Consider the following 17,718-nt stretch of genomic DNA (forward strand, 5'->3'; position numbering starts at 1 on the left):
GCAGATGGAGGTTGAAGAATCCCCTAGGAAGTATCTCACGATAAACACTCACAAAGGTCTTTACCAGTATAATCGACTGGTATTCGGAGTAGCATCAGCTCCGGCGATATGGCAAAGAGCAATGGAACAAGTCCTGCAAGGGATTCCGAGGACTCAGTGTTACTTGGACGACATCCTAGTGACAGGTGAAGATGACAGTGAACACCTTGCCAACCTAGAGCAGGTGCTCACTAGACTAAGAGAACATGGGCTACGAGCCAATCGCCCCAAGTGCGAGTTTTTTAAGAAACAGATATCATATTGTGGCCACGTGATTGATGAAGAGGGGTTACATAAGTCCCCTGACAAAATTGAAGCGGTGGTTTAGGCTCCAGCGCCTGAAAATGTGTCGCAACTGAGCTCATTCCTCGGATTGGTGAATTACTACCATAAGTTTTTGCCGAATTTGTCCACAATTCTGCACCCACTGAACGCCCTACTACAAACTGGAGTAGCATGGAAATGGAGTGATGAATGTAAGCGGGCCTTTCAGAAGAGTAAAGACCTAATCACTTCAAGAGAAGTATTGGCTCACTACAACCCATCACTACCGATAAGACTGGCGTGTGATGCATCTCCCTATGGCATTGGAGCAGTACTGTCACATAAATTCCTTGATGGTTCAGAGAGGCCGATAGCTTTTACGTCACGCTCGTTAACTTCAGCCGAGCGTAACTACGCCCAGATTGACAGAGAGGCCCTCAGCCTGGTGTGGGGGGTGAAGAAGTTCAATCACTACCTGCACGTCAGAAATTTACTCTACTAACTGATTATCAACCTCTTGTCTCCATTTTCAACCCTCAGAAGGGCGTCCCGATAATGACAGCACAACGGCTACAGAGGTGGTCCCTTTTCCTAGGGGCACACCAATATGACATCGAGTACAAAGGAACTAAACAGCATGGGAATGCTGATGGATTGTCGCGCCTACCGTTGCCGACGGTGGAAGAAGCACCTGCAGTGGATCCTGTGGAGATATTCCACTCGACCATAGTCGAATGTCTACCTGTGACGAATGCAAACATAGAAAAGGAAACACGAAATGACCCGACACTCTCCTGGGTCTATGATTTAACGGTGAAGGGATGGCCAGCACATGGCGAACCACTGTTGCCAGCATTCTCGCCAAGAAGAGAACAGCTGTCAGTGTGCAGAGGAACCTTGATGTGTGGATCCAGAGTAGTAATTCCACCCAAATTCAAGGATAGAGTGCTCAATGAGCTTCATGAAGGTTATCTGGGAGGGGTAAAAATGAAGAACTTAGCCAGAGCGTTTGTGTGGTGGCCGGGAATCGATAGAGAAATCGAAGAGATGACCAAGAGCTGTACAGGATGCCAGAAGGTCCAAAATGCCCCACCACAAGCCCCTCTACATCCATGGGAGTGGCCCTCATCTCCATGGCAAAGGGTGCACATTGATTTTGCTGGTCCATTTATGGACTCGATGTTTTTAATTGCGGTGGATGCACATTCAAAGTGGCCAGAGGTAATAAAAATGTCCTCAACCATTACAGAAAAAACTATCACAGTCTTACAAACCATATTCGCCAGAAATGGGCTGCCTGAACAGATTTGCTCCGACAATGGACCACAGTTTGTGTCTGACGAGTTCCGGAGGTTCTTAAAGAACAATGCTGTTAAGCATTACACATCCGCCCCATATCATCCAGCCACCAATGGATTGGCTGAGAGGTTCATTCAAATATTCAAGAAGGCTATCAAGGCAATGTGTAATGAAGACATACCCCTACAACACAAGGTGGATAACTTCTTGTTTGCCTACCGGAATGTGACACATGCGGTTACCAACCAAACTCCAGCCATGATGTTCTTCAATCGAAGACTACGATGCCACTTGGATTTGGTTAAGCCAAACATCAGAAGAGATGTGGAGAACAGGCAGTTTCAGAATATGAATGAAAGGCCGACCAGGAGTTTTAAGATAGGTCAACCAGTTTTGGCCCGGGACTACCGCACAGAGAAATGGCAGCCAGGAATGATCTGCACATGGCAAGGACCCCTAATGTATACCATGGATGTTGGAGAGAGCATTGTAAGACGCCATGCTGACCAGATTCTAGAGTCACTGGAAAACGTCAATTCCACACCACGATCCGATACACCTGGTGATGAAACCGAAGCACCAATTGCATCTACCTCAGAATCGGTGATATTGGAAGCAGACGAACCAAACAACGACGTTGATCCCGAATCAACTTTGCCAGAAGAACCTGATACCCCAAAGAGGCGTTATCCAGACAGAATCAGGAAGCCTCCTCAAAGACTGAACTTATAATTGCTTAACTTCAGCTAATGTATCTAGCCACTGTAATTGTAAATATGTTATTTAATTATTAATCGAATGTTATGTACTGTTTAGCTAAAAGGGGAGGAATTGTAGTGTATGTACTTTGCAGAAGGAACTATATTCTGCAGCCCCTGTATACTGCAGTACCAGTAGTGACCACCCCTGTATATAAGCCTGTGTAGTAACTTTGCATAGTTAGTTCCAGTTTGTCTCCACTCAGTAAAGACCTGTTGTAACCAACTCCTGCAGTCCGTGTCTCAATTACACACGGACATAATAGTATCTAAGAATCGTGGGGCCTTGGTCATTGCAGATCTAGAGATGATGCTCCTCCTTCGATCATTTTTTTTGCCTTCAGTTATAGCTGCAAATCTCTTTCTTTCTCTCTCTCCTTCTTACTCCCCATCTTAATCACTTGCTCTGCTTCTGGCTAATTTAGCTGCAGCAGCATTTTACTTGATGCGGCTCACCCCAATTGCCTTCCCTCCTAATTGTGGCGACCTAGTCACTAGCAGAATTCTGACTCCAATCCCTCCCTGCATACTCAATGAGGTTCCCCCCCAAGGAAAATGCAGTCAGGTGCGGGCGGGATCACATGGGCAGTCAGGTGCCGGCAGGATCACGTGGGCAGTCAGGTGCTGGCGGGATCACGTGGGCAGTCAGGTGCTGGCGGGATCACGTGGGCAGTCAGGTGTCGCAGGATCACATGGGCAGTCAGGTGTCGCAGGATCACATAGGCAGTCAGGTGCTGGCGGGATCACGTGGGCAGTCAGGTGCTGGCGGGATCACGTGGGCAGTCAGGTGTCGCAGGATCACATGGGCAGTCAGGTGTCGCAGGATCACATAGGCAGTCAGGTGCTGGCGGGATCACGTGGGCAGTCAGGTGCTGGCGGGATCACGTGGGCAGTCAGGTGTCGCAGGATCACATGGGCAGTCAGGATCACATAGACAGTCAGGTGCCGGCGGGATCACATGGGCAGTCAGGTGCCGCAGGATCACATGGGCAGTCAGGATCACATAGACAGTCAGGTGCTGGCGGGATCACATGGGCAGTCAGGTGCCGCAGGATCACATGGGCAGCCAGGATCACATGGGCAGTCAGGTGCGGGCGGGATCACATGGGCAGTTAGGTGCTGGCAGGATCACATGGGCAGTCAGGTGTCGCAGGATCACATGGGCAGTCAGGTACCGGCGGGATCACATGGGCAGTCAGGTGCTTGCGGGATCACATGGGCAGTCAGGTGCTGGCGGGATCACATGGGCAGTCAGGTGCTGGCGGGATCACATGGGCAGTCAGGTGCTGGCGGGATCACATGGGCAGTCAGGTGCTGGCGGGATCACATGGGCAGTCAGGTGCTGGCGGGATCACATGGGCAGTCAGGTGCTGGCGGGATCACATGGGCAGTCAGGTGCTGGCGGGATCACATGGGCAGTCAGGTGCTGGCGGGATCACATGGGCAGTCAGGTGCTGGCGGGATCACATGGGCAGTCAGGTGCTGGCGGGATCACATGGGCAGTCAGGTGCTGCCGGGATCACATGGGCAGTCAGGTGCTGCCGGGATCACATGGGCAGTCAGGTGCCAGCGGGATCACATGGGCAGTCAGGTGCTGGCAGGATCACATGAGCAGCCAGAAGTCCCGCCTTACCAGTTTCCCAATGATTGCAGGAAAATCCAGACTTTCTTTATGGTTTCTATGGATATACAGGAAAAATAAACTAAATATGTTGGAAAAGTACCCCAAAAAGTGCAACCCACAGGAAAAATCTGAACAGGATTGGGGAACACTGCCATCTCTGACAGATTTGCTACTGGTATTGCAGTACTGTATGGAAACGCAATGTGTTAGTTGATTTCAATTTCACCCATACCAGAAATTCGGGTCTCCACGGGTGAGTATGCACAGGGTACTCACCCGTAAGCCCAATGGAAGTGTCGGTTTCCTGCATGCACTGCGCATGCGCGGGAAATCAGCACTTCCATTCCCCTGAACGAAGAGGTTCAGAGGTCAAACGCGTGCGCAGGAGAGGCTGCGCGTGCGCATCGAACTTCGTTTTTTTTTACAGGTTTTCCCGGGAGGGTAAGTCTCCAGAAGTTAGACATGTAAAAAGCAGGCGTAAGGCCTGCTTTTTACAAGGTAAGTGGTGAATTAATTAAAATTAAAACATTTTTTCCACAGGTTTATTATTTTTAAATACTTTAAAGCAAGGTAAGTTTATTTTTAGCCCCGTTAGAAAATAAAAATATTTTTTTCAAAAATTTAAATTATTGTTTAAAATAGTTATTTCATGTAATTTATAGTTTATTTTAAAAATTTGATTAAAAAAAAAATTTAGTTGAAGATTTAGTGCTGTTTTGGGGCCGTAGTATTTATAACTTTTGACAGGTCTTCCTGTCAATCTTATGAATGGAGCATTCCCTGCTCCGATTGGCTCCCCATGGCCCACGTGATCCCAGGGGACGCATCGAACTAACTGTGCCCCTGGGATATGCAAGCACTGCGCGCCGGTAGCTGGAGCAGGCCCCGGATCGGAATTCCACGTGGGCCCACAGCTCAGCGGCCGGCGCACAAGGTAAGTGCAGGTCGGGGGCTTACACCCGCGGGAAGCCCCCGACCCGAATTTCTGGACCATTCAAAAATCTCTACTACAGAACGCAATGAACTAGGATGGAGGGCGAGTAACGTAAGATAGTATCATTTGTGATTTAAATTTGTCAAATCTATTGTAAAGCAGTGCATTTTTTATTTATTAAACTCCTTTAAGCCCAGACTGGGCATTGTATTTCACACTATTAATGCTCATTAGTTAAAGCCCAGCACCAATTTCAATCTACAACCATACATATTCATGTATTGAGGTTTTCAATGTGACCCACAAGATCACTGGCCCTGGATGTCACTGGGGCAATCTGCTGCCTATTGTCACTAGAATATGAGTAAAAGGTGACAAGGCATTTGGTACTGTATGGCTCACATACGTTTCACAACACATTCATTTACTTATGGAAAGTACCACCTACTAGATCTGCTTTCGCGCATAAGCATGGAGTTTCTGCTCGGGGCGCAATCGGCAAACTGTGCCCAGATTACACTGGGTTTTGCCGAGGTAAAATTACGCTGAAGTTTCCGTGCAAACTCATTAGCATAAGCCCGAACATAAAATCTCCCATGAATCAGTGCAATCAAGCAGTGTAATCGATTCTTGACTGGAACAGGGCAACCTCCAGCATCACCAAGGGGAGAGGGGGATTGCCAGGAAATGAGCCATTCTTCAACTGACTGATTTAATACTCTTGGTCTTAGTTTTTAATTGGCTTCAAGTGACTGCTTTGATCTGCCCTTGGTCCATAAGACCGGTGACCAGCACTCAATTGAAGCCAGACAGGTGTAATTGACTGAATTTCGACTAATTTAAACATAATTTAAAGTAATTGCAGCAGCAGTAGGAGAAACAGACCTGGGTCAGGCTTCAATTGACTGCTGGTCACTGTAGGTGCAGGTGGTTAATGTAGTGTATGTACCTTTAAGAGAGAACTACTTTTACAGCTCCTGTATACTGTAGTACCGGCAGTGACCACACCTGTATATAAGCCTTGAGCAGGCATCTGTACTGTTAGTCTTTAGACTACCCTCCTCCAGTAAACACCTGTTGATTGTTAATTTACAGCCCCCATCTAGTTATTGGAAAACACCATACTTTAAGAATCACGGATTCAACAGTTAACGCTGGATTCATGTGACCACAGGTGCCTGTGTGCCCAAAGATCACGGATACTCCAGCGTAAAGTGGTTATGGGCGCAACTTACTTACGTTTAAAATTCTGCGGCCTTTTGCGCTATTTCATCTGATTCCACCCACCTATCATGCGGAAACTGCATGCCATTGTGTATTGTAGTTTGAAGGTATTTCATTTCTATTTTTAGCTAAACGTTAATGCAGAGATTTACCTGTGACTGTGCCCTGGTGCACTAAAATATTGTAAAATCAGGGAGGTCAGAGCACACACCTGTAAAACAACTGGGCCGATTTTCCGCCTTTTATATGAATGAAAATCAGATGTGTGTGCTCCGACTCCCCCAATTTTCTGATATTCACTGTGTACGAGGGTACAGACCCTGGGCACGGACCAGGATAATCTCCCCTTAAAGTTCTGTCTACGCTATTTTAATGTAGTCAGTAATGGTTTTAAAATTAAAATAGCCAACATGGAGAATTAAACCCTCAGGATTGATAAAAGAGAAATACACTAACAAAACGGATTTACCATAAACGCACAGTGCGAAAGTCCAGGACTCAGGGAAGGCAAAAATGCAGCATGATGCCAGCTAGCTCATAATCTCAGGGTCGTGGGTTCAAGCCCCCCACGTTGAGCGAATTCTGTTTAACTAGTGAAGCTGGCATTCTTCTCCTTCGAGCAGAGAAGGTGTAAGGCAGATTTAATAGAGGCGTTCAAAATCATGAAGGGTTTTGATAGAATAAATAAAAAGAAACTGTTTCCAGTGGCAGAAGGGTAAGTAGCCAGAGGACACAGATTTAAGGTAATTGGCAAAAGAACCAAAGGCGAGATGAAGAGAAATTTCTTTACACAGCGAGTTGTTATGATCTGGAATGCGCTGCCTGAAAAGGTGGTAGAAGCAGATTCACTAATAACTTTCAAAAGGGAACAGGATAAATACTTGAAGGTGAAAAATTTGCAGGGCCAAGGGAAAAGGCAGGGGAATGGGACTATTTGGATAGCTCTTTCAAAGAGCCGGCACAAGCACAATGGGCCTCCTTCTGTGTTGTTTTGTTCTATAATTCTATGATCTTGGTGGGGTGGTTGCAATTTGGGGTGGAACCCAGATCCACTAGGTTTCCACCCCATATAAGAACCGCCACAAATTACAGTTCAAGAAGGGTGGGCAAGGTGCTGTTCTGACTTTGTCACCTCATTGGGATGGGCGCCTCTGTTGCACCACTATATGCGGGCAATTCAACTGAGTACATAAATGACCCTGTCCCTGCGATTTGGGACAAGGTCAATGGCTGGTCGAAGTGCCCATGGAATTTTGGTTCATGGTGTATTAGTCACATCTCCATATATAATTACATGTTCTGTAACTATAACTTATAAAGTGGTGTTAAAGACCGCCATACGATGAGAGTAACTTCGAATCAAGTGCTACCAAATTTGAAAGAGAAATATCCACCTCAGGTTAGATTTTGGTTTTCCTTCCCTGACAGACTTCTTAGACATCACCAGGTTGCTCCCAGGATATGGAAAATCCACCATCTCCATCTGCTCACTATAAACACGGAGTGGTCTCAGATGTTTTTGCAGCTTCAGCAGGTACTCTACACAGAGCAGATATAAATATTTAACGTCTCACTGAAAAATAAATCTTTATAAACATATTCAAGATACTGCTCACCTTGACTTATCATGATATAGTCAAATTAACATTCTACAATATAAAAAACACATTCTTTTTGATGCTGCTCAGACTGATGGGATAAATGTCTCCTCTATCTGATGGTTGTATGAGCTCATTGTGAAATGTGTTTGCCTTGTTCCCGTTGGGCAATGTTTACAGCACAAAATTGCACACAATTTACCATTAATTAGTATAAACTTGATGTAGTTGGTAGCACTTTCATCTCTGAGTCAGAAGGTTGTGGGTTCATACCACACTACAGATTTAGTGCATAATCTAGGCTGTCACTTGAGTGCAGTATTGAGGGGGTGCTGCATTTTTGGAGGTGCTATCCTTCAGATAAGATGTTAAATTGAGGCTCCATCTGCCTGCTTAGGTGGATGTAAAAGAACCAATGGCACTATTCAAAGAAGTGTTGCAGTTCTCCAAGTGTCCTAGCCAACATTGCTTTGTCAACATACACTATGGAAAATCAGATGATCTGGGCAATTATTCATTTTATGTTCATGGAATCTTGCTTTTTGCAAATTGACTCCTGCATTTGCCTACATAACAAAATTGACTGCACTTCTAAAGTAATCCATTGGTTGTAAAGTGCTTTTAGACAACTTGAGGACGTAAGATGTTACATGCAACTTCTTTCTTTAAATTGACAATCTTGCTGAGACAGGCTATAAGGATAGTAGATGTGGGAAATGAAAACATTGCACTAATGCATTAGGCAGTGCTTTTCTGAAGCACATTTGGGAGCAGATGAGAGAGATCTTTTAAACTATACCTAACTTGGAAGTGCTTGATGCTGACACAGGATATGAAAAACAGAAAAAAAAATTGTTACCATCATTGACATCCCTCATCTTCATAAGCACAAAAATACATCAAATATTAATTTAAAAACCAATTATAAAAATTACATTCCAACTGGTAACAAACGGAAACTGCTAGATAGCTGGCAGTGGAATAAAAGAGAATTGTTCAATTCAAGGATTCAGATGACCGTTTCTTACATTGGCCAAACCCTACGACTGAATTGTTATCTGCAGAGCTGTGACAGATATTGTGCGAGTGTGTATGTATGTGTGTAAAACATGCATAGTTTAAAAATATTTTTGGCAGTAACTAGTACTTTTCATATCATGTTGGTGCTTTGTGGCATAGATCTCACAAAATACTCGGGTAATCTGGGTGTTCATGTGTGTATGTATGTGTGTGTGCAAACCAGCATGTGATTCAATCAGTGGCATTTTTAGAATGTGTGCAAATATGTCAGTGTTTGAATGCGTGTGAGTCTGAGGCAATTAATGAGTGTGTGCAGTCAATGAGAGAATCTGAGTCAGTGACTCAAAGAATAAACATGAGTGAATTTAAGTGATCCAAGTTATATGGTTTAACTGAAACATTACCAGCAACAACATTGACAGACTTGTTGGAAGGTCCACAGTAAAGTATACGGCTTTTAGCTTGGCCATCAGTTTCCAGTGGATAGGTGTGGCTGTTATGATCACAATTCATGTTATAGAACCAGTACACGATGTGAACTCCAACCATAGTTTTTCCTGTTCCTACAAAATAAGGTTACTAGTGTGAATGTACAGCATGAATAAACAATGGGCTGATCCATCATACGCTGCTCAAAACTTAACACAGCAGAATGAAGATCAAGAGTGTGTATTCAGCACCAAGCGCAGGCTGTGTAGTTCTTGATACTGCAGTCATACACGCTCAGTCCTTTCTTGGGTAAGGCAAAAAGTTTGTTCTTTAGGAGATACACAATAAATTACATCGGATTATAGAGGATATATGGCACAGAAACAGGCCATTTGGCCCAACCAGTCCATGCCGGCGTTTATGCTCCACTCGAGCCTCCTCCCATCTTTCCTCATCTAAATCTATCAGCATAACCCTCTACTCCCTTTTCCCTCATATGCTTATCTAGCCTCCCCTTAAATGCATCTATACTATTCGCTTCAACCACTCCCTGTGGTGGCGAGTTCCACATTCTCACCACTCTTTGGGTAAAGAAGTTTCTTCTGAATTCCCTATTGGATTTCTTGGTGACTATCTTATATTGATGGCCTCTAGTTATGCTCTTCCCCACAAGTGGAAACATTCTCTCTGTATCCACTCTATCAACATTTTTAATAATTTTAAAAACCTCTATTAGGTCACCCCTCAGCCTTCTTTTTCAAGAGAAAAGAGACCCAGCCTGTTCATCCTTTCCTGATTTGTATACCCTCGCATTTCTGGTATCATCCTTGTATATCTTCTCTGCACCCTCTCCAGTGTCTCTATATCCTTTTTATAATATGGTGACCAGAACTGTACGCAATACTCTAAGGGTGGTCTAACCAAGGTTCGATACAGGTTTAGCATAACTTCCCTACTTTTCAATTCTATACCGCTAGAAGTAAACCCTAGTGCTTGGTTTGCTTATTTTATGGCCTTGCTAACCTGTGTTGAAACTTTTAGTGACTTGTACTCTGAGATCCCTTTGTTCCTCTACCCCACCTAGACTCGCACCCTCCAAGTGATAAGTGACCTCCCTATTCTTCCCACCAAAATGTAATACCTCACATTTATCTGTGTTGAACTTCATTTGCCAAATATATGCCCATTCTGCAAGTTTATTAGTGTCCTCCTGTAATCTGTTGCAGTCCTCCTCAGTATTGACTATCCACCCCAATTTGGTGTCATCTGTAAATTTAGAAATTGTGTTTTTGATTCCAAAGTCTAAATCGTTAATATAAATTGTGAACAGCAGTGGTCCCAGCACTGATCCTTGTGGAACACCACTACCCACCTTCTGCCACTGTGAATAGCTACCCTTTACTCCTACTCTCTGCTTTCTGTCCTGAAGCCAGCCAGCAATCCATTCTGCTACTTGTCCCCTGGCTCCCCATTCTCTGACCTTGTTCATCATTATGGGGTACCTTATCAAAGGCCTTTGAAAATCCAAATAAATTACATCTACAGCATTACCATTGTCTACTCTCCCTGTTACCGCTTCAAAAAATTCAATAACGTTGGTCAAGCAAGACTTTCCCTTTTGAAATCCATGCTGACTATTCATTATTACATTTTTAGTTTTTAGATGTTCTTATATTTTCGCCTTTAGTAGGGATTCCATTATTTTTTCTACGACCGGTGTTAAGCTGACTGGTCTATAATTCCCTGGACATATTCTATTCCCCTTCTTAAATATCGGTGTTACATTAGCTATCCACCAGTCCTCTGGCGCTACACCTTTTTCTAACGAATTATTAAATATGCGTAGTAATGCCGCTGCTATCTCTTCCCTAGGTTCTTTTAAAATGCATGTGTGTAATCCATCTGGACCAGGGGTTTTATCCTCTTTGAGTTTGATTAGTTTATTTAATATATCCCCTTTCTTTATTTTAAATGCACTTATCTCATTGCTAATCTCATCATCCAATGTCATGACCACCTGTTCTATCTCCCTGGGAAATACTGAAGCAAAATAATTATTCAATATTTCTGCTATCTCTCTTTTGTTACCTGTGGTATTATCCTGTCTATCCCTTAATGGCCCTATTCCCGTCCCAACCTTCCTTTTTTTATTAAAAATAAAAACAGAAAATGCTGGAAATACTCAGCAGGTCAGGCAGCATCTGTAGAGAGAGAAACAGAGTTAACGTTTCAGGTCGATGACCCTTCATCATAACGTTTTCCAGGAACTGTGTGTTGTAATTGAGGCTGTGCAGCTGGCAGAAGAAATATGTTGCCAGTGCACACCACCTAGGAAGATCCTTGATGTCCAGGTATCTCTGCAGGGTCTGAAGTCCCAGCTTGCGTATGGACGCACACCAGCGCCTGATCACCCTCGCTAAGCAGGAGACTCAAAACCGCAGCAAAGACCCAATGCCACCCTTTGTCCCAGATGAAGTCAATGAGCTTCCTCTGAATCTTGGCGACAAACTCAGGGGGATGGATCAAAGTGACCAACCGATACCACAGCATAGCGGCCACCAGCTGATTTATGACCAGCACTCAACCCCTGTCGGACAGTACTCAGAGCAGTCCTGTCCAGCACCCTAGGTGAGTGGTGAGTTTGGCCTCCAACTCTTTCCAGTTTGCCAGCCAGGCTTCCTCGGCAAGGCTCTGGTAAACTCCCAGGTAGAGGAGATGAGTGGTGCTCCAGGCAAAATGCCTGAGCTCCTCTGGCAGTGAGTCTACCCGCCACTGACCACCAGGAGTCCAGAACATTTCTCTCAATTGAGCACCTGCTGGCACTCGTGCATCCTCCGCAAGTCAACGGGATCTGTGAACATGAGGAGCATGTCATCAGCATAAGCCAAGAGGACAACCTCCATGTCCAGCCCGCACAGAGCCAGTCCCATAAACCTCTTCCATAAGAGGCGCAGAAAAGGTTCCACGCAGATGGAATACAACTGGCCAGACATGGGGCATCCCTGACGCACTCCTCTCCCAAAGTGAAGGAGCGCCCTCAAACACCCATTAACCTTAATCAGACACTCTACAGTGGGGTACAGAAGTCGGATCCGGGCAATGAAATGCATCCCAAACATGAATGCCCACAGAGTTTCAAATAAATATTCGTGATCCACCCTGTTGAACGCCTTCCCCTGATTCTATCCCTCTAGAAATAAACCCCAGTTCTTGGTTTGCTTTTCTTTATGGCCTTATTAACCTGCGTCGCTACTTTTAGTGATTTGTGTATTTATACTCCCAGATCCCTTTGCTCCTCTATCCCATTTAGATTCTTATTTTCCAAATAATGTGACCTCCTTATTTTGATTACCAAAATGTAATACCTCACACTTATCTATGTTGAAATTCATTTGCCAATTATGTGCCCATTCTGCAAGTTTATTAATGTTTTCTTGTAAGTTGTTGCTGTCCTCCTCAGTATTGACTATCCCCCCAATTTGATGTCATCTGCAAACTTAAAAACTGTGGCCGGAATTTTGCCGGCACTCAGGGGGCGGGTTTGGAGGCGGGACATCCGGCAAAATTGCAAAGATTGACAGCGGGTCGGAAACCCGCTGTCAACCCACCTCCAATCAATCTTCCCAAGTGTCGGGTCCCGATTTGCGCATGGACCCGACACCTAGCGGCGGGAAGAGGATTATAGCCACTTAACTGCTTGTTAACAGGTTGTTAACAGGCAGTTAACAGGCTTTTTCCAATTTTGACACTTCTACTGCGGGCTTCCCGATATCAGGACACCACACCAGGTAAGTGTGGCGTGTTGTGAGTCTGCTGTAATGTTTCTGCATTGATGACAGCTGCAGAGGTGGTGTGAAGGATCCAATGGTGCACTGGTGAGTTTCAGACATAAGAAAATGTTTGGAAATTCATTTTTAAAGCATTTAGACTTTTCTGTAGGTAACAAGTTTTGATTTGTATGTGTAGTCCCACCTCATTGGGAGAACCTCTCTCACCAGTGACAGATCGCTTCTGTAACCTCACCTGCAGCTGCCATCTGTTCTAGCCTAAGGACAGAGTCACTGGAGAGTCTGGGTGCAAGAGTTCACCTTTGTACAGTGATTGTCAGTGTTTGCAGCACCTCAATGCTGTCAAACACTGAGAAATCAGCTGTCAAAAAAATATGTGCGTGGCCCCTTTAAGAAAACCGGCAGATGACGCATCATCAAATGATGTCATCATGACACCAGCTTCCTCCTAATTGGCCGGCAAGCCCACAGAGCAGGCTTAACAAGGCCAATTGACGCAAAATCACGTCTGTGGGCCAGATGTCGTTGGGGGCGGGACTGGAACCCGGAAGTCACCTGACCTGCTCCTAAGCCACCTCGAACCAGAAAATCGCGGTGTGTGTTTTTGATTTCAAAGTCCAAATTGTTAATATAAATTGTGAGCAACAGTGGTCCCAGCATTGATCCTTGTGGGACCCCACTTTCCACCTTCTGCCACTCTGAATAGTTACCCTTTACCCCATCTCTCCACTGCCTGTCTTGCAGCCTGCTAGCTATCCATTCTGCTACTTGTCCCGTGACTTTGCATGCTCCAACCTTATTCATTAGTCTATTATGTGGCACCTTATCAAAGGCCCTTTGAAGATCTAGAAAAATTGCATTTACTGCATTACCCTTGTTTACTCTCTCTGTTACCTCTTCAAAGAATTCGATGAGGTTGGTCAAGGAAGACTTTCCCTTTTGAAATCCATGCTGACTATTCATTATTATATTTTTGGTTTCTATGGGGGAGAAATTGCGTATCGCCCCGTTTGGGGGCGGTAACATCCGGGAGGCGAGACATTTTGCGCCAGACGCAGAAGTTCCACCCCGCTCGCTAAATTCGTGTTACCGCCCCCGGAAGGAAGTGGAACGCTAAATTAAGTGTTCCACTTCCTTCTTGGGGGAGGAGCGGGGCGCATGGCTCAGCAGCACTACGCACTGGGCCTTGTATCGCTGCCATGTACAAGGGGCTCCTCCCTCAATTAAAGGGAAGGGCCCAAGCTGCATACTCTGCCAAAGAAGAAACCACCTACCTGGACTAGCGAGGAGCGGGGGGTACCATGCGATCAGCCCGGCACGCAAGCAGAGTGCCAGGCTGAGTGATCGCGGCACCGAACCTGCCAACAAACCACGACCGGAGCGGCAACAAAAACAGCACATTTTTTTCACAGCAGCCGGCCACCTCCCCTTTAATTTTTGCCCCGGCAGTAGCCGGCCGCCCAGTACACATCCCCTGAAGCTGTCGCTGTTATCGCCTGGCGCAGCTTCAGGAGGCGATACCCAATTTAGGACCTGGGGCGCTAACGGGGCGATGTGCCCGGAGATGACGTCACGATCTCCGGATGCAGGAGATCGGGGTGCAATGCCGTAGTGCCGCTGCTAAACTCCCACCAAATATGGCGGGAGGTGTTAGCGGCGCCGTGCTCGGTCGCAAAGTCGTTTGCGCCCCATTAGTGCCCCCCGGGCGTGCTAACGGGAGGAGCAAATGACCCGAATTTCTCCCCCTAGGTGTTTTTCTATTTTCTCCTTTAGTAGGGATTCCATTATTTTTCCTACCACCGATGTTAAGCTGACTGGTCTATAATTCCCTGGACATGTTCTATCTTCTTAAATATAGGTATACCATTACCTATCCGCCAGTCCTCTGGCACTACACCTTTATCTAACAAATAATTAAATAAAGTTCTCAAGTGTTAAGTGTACAGTGGTTTTATCCTGGGGAATTTGTCTATATAATTCCTATCTGTGCAACCTAACAGGGCGGGTACATGAGTTTTCGACTATCGTTTGTGTTGAGGATAAACACAAAAAAAGGAATCATTGGACCGACCGACCTGTTTGTAATTTCTGTGAAATTTTATGTAATCTTGGTGATTAAACTGACTTTTCTTTCTGGTCCAAATTATTTGTATATCCACATGCTTCACTCATTTACTTTGTCTCTTCTTACCTGGTGGACCTTGAATAAGAGTAAAAGGACTTTTAAGAGCTTGTTGAACTGCTATTATTTGACTCCTGTTGAGTTCTGGCATACCAAGAATGTTGTAGTTGTTCTGGTCCAAGACAGTTGGTGGTGATTCTGGAACATCTGTTTAAAAAAGACATGGGTTAATCAATACTGAAGGAATAAATATCAATTAAAGGTAAAGATGTACGGGGGAAATAAATGGCTGGAAATGCACCCGAAAGAGAATAATATGCATTACTAATATTTCTCAGTGTAGTCTGGACGTTTCTCCATGTGAACAGTACTGGCGAGATATTGGCATGAAGCAGGAGGTTCATTCCGAACCCAACGAAATGACAATCGCATCCATCGGCCCGGTATAGCGAGTAAGATCAGTCAGAGAGAGATCAGAGATTGAGAGAAACAACACTTGGAGAGTCAAGGCTACTAAAGAATCTGCTCGATTGTATCTAATGTTAAGTGCCAAATGGCAAAGTGCAACTGTAATAAGGATAGATATCTCCTGCACATGAACTTGATGGTTGCTAGAACCTCTGAAATCTTGTAGAATTGTATTGAATCCCATAGCTACTACATGATCTACCAATCTTAGTAAATACAACTTAAAATAACATTTTATTGAGGTATAAAACATACTTTCTCTTCCTAGCTGAAGTAAATTTGGGTCCAAAGTTCAGATTTTAAAAGGCAATGATTTTGAAACACAGCTTATGGTTGTCAGGTAATAGAGCGTGTGATTTCTTTCTGTTTATGTAGTGTATATAGTTATCATCTGAGGCATGTGTCTCATACATTATTTTGTGCCAAAGTAAATAGCATTATCCATACTCCAGGGTAGAAAAAAGGTATCAGTTGGTTCTCTTTTTAATAACCATGTTTAGAAAATCAATTAGGGCGATTCTGGGCAGTTTTGAATACCGGAATTTTCTATGTGAAACATCTATATTATATTAAAAATCTTGGCCCAGAATTTGCGGCGGGTAATAACAGCGAACGAACAGCATTCGCTGTTGCTACCCCTTTTGAAACTGACCGCAACTTCAGGATGTAGCACATGCGCATCCTAACGTAGAAATCCTGAAGTTGCGGTCAGTCATTCACTGCTCCGACCAATGCTGCCTCCGCAAGATCCTGCAAATCCATTGGCAGGATAGGCACACCAACGTCAGTGTTCTTGCTCAGGCCAACATCCCCAGCATCGAAGCTCTGACCACGCTCAATCAGCTCCGATGGATGGGTCACATTGTCCGCATGCCCGATACGAGACTTCCAAAACAAGCGCTCTACTCGGAGCTCCGGCACGGCAAGAGAGCCCCAGGTGGGCAGAGGAAACGCTTTAAGGACACCCTCAAAGCCTCCTTGAAAAAGTGCAACATCCCCACCAACACCTGGGAATCCCTGGCCCAAGACCGCACAAAGTGGAGGAGAAGCATCCGGGAAGGCGCCGAACACCTCGAGACTCTTCGCCGGGAGCAAGCGGAAGCCAAGCGCAGGCAGCGGAAGGAGCGCACGTCAACCCAAGCACCCCACCCACCCGCCCCTTCAACCACCATCTGCCCCACCTGTGACAGAGACTGTAGGTCCTGCATTGGACTCATCAGTCACCTGAGAACTCATTTTTAATGTGGAAGCAAGTCATCCTCGGTTCCGAGGGACTGCCTAAGAGAGAAGAAGAGAGACTGGCTGCGGTGTGACCCCTCTCCTGGCAATCAGTGAAATCAGTGAAACTGACAAAAACTTTGGCTTTTCCGTGGTAATAGCGCTGTTAAATATCCCATTAAAAGTTAGAACTTGTTGGATTTGGTGTAACTGGGGTTTTAGCAATGCATTAACTGCTAAACAAACGTTATGGCCCTGAAAAACTGACGTTAATTTTGTGGAGTGTCAAATTTCTCCATTTCAATAAAAATTACAATTTTTAAGAAACTTATATTTTTTAAAAGTTTGTCCATATTTATTTCAAGTTTACCTTTTCCTCATGTGAGAGCCCCAATCTTTGTTTTGCTCTCTATAACATTTTTAAAAAGTTAGAATCAAAGGAGCCTGGTTCCCGGTCTATGAGAATTCTGCATTGTGATTGGCTGCTTAGACAGCTTGTTAACGCCACAGCCGCTCAGACTAGGAATTTCCCATTAGCTTACACTGATCTCAGATAAACGTCGGAAAAGCCGAACTTCTTACCACAGAGATCGCGCGTTCTTTGTGGGAAGCCTACTTCGGGGCCAGCGGCAAATGTCTTTGCTTCGCCACTGACCGCAAATTATTGGCCCTTATGTTTGGATGCACTTAATGTCCACAAAAACCAGGAAGCACCTGATTTTCTGGTTGCACCCACCAGCCTCATGCAAATAAGGTACCCTCCCACTGACCCTGCAAACCCAGCATGGTCAACATTAACATGAAAGAAAGAAAGAAAGACTTGCATTTATATAGCGCCTTTCACGACCACCGGATGTCCCAAAGCGCTTTACAGCCAATGAAGGCATTTTGAAGTATAGTCACTGTTGTAATGTAGGAACCCAGCTAACCACC

General features: G+C 45.0%; 1 protein-coding gene across 3 annotated transcripts in view; it reads right to left on the reverse strand.

Moving 5' to 3' along the window:
• Positions 1-17,718, reverse strand: part of helz2a (helicase with zinc finger 2a) — a 192,760-nt gene that overhangs the window by 53,553 nt on the left and 121,489 nt on the right. For all 3 annotated transcript variants that reach the window (XR_015080626.1, XM_086005343.1, XM_086005342.1), the window contains exons 12-14: positions 15,169-15,306; positions 9,165-9,323; positions 7,537-7,681 (exon numbers count right to left, since the gene is read on the reverse strand). Coding sequence is in view for 2 of the 3 variants with exons in the window: in XM_086005343.1 (XP_085861469.1) it covers positions 7,537-7,681; positions 9,165-9,323; positions 15,169-15,306 (442 nt within the window). In the remaining variant the exon portion in view is untranslated. The remainder of the gene's footprint in view (positions 1-7,536; positions 7,682-9,164; positions 9,324-15,168; positions 15,307-17,718) is intronic.

The sequence above is a fragment of the Somniosus microcephalus genome, chromosome 13 (assembly GCF_052327205.1).
Source record: "Somniosus microcephalus isolate GS21.2 chromosome 13, FLI_Smic_1.0, whole genome shotgun sequence".
Taxonomy (NCBI): Eukaryota; Metazoa; Chordata; class Chondrichthyes; order Squaliformes; family Somniosidae; genus Somniosus; species Somniosus microcephalus.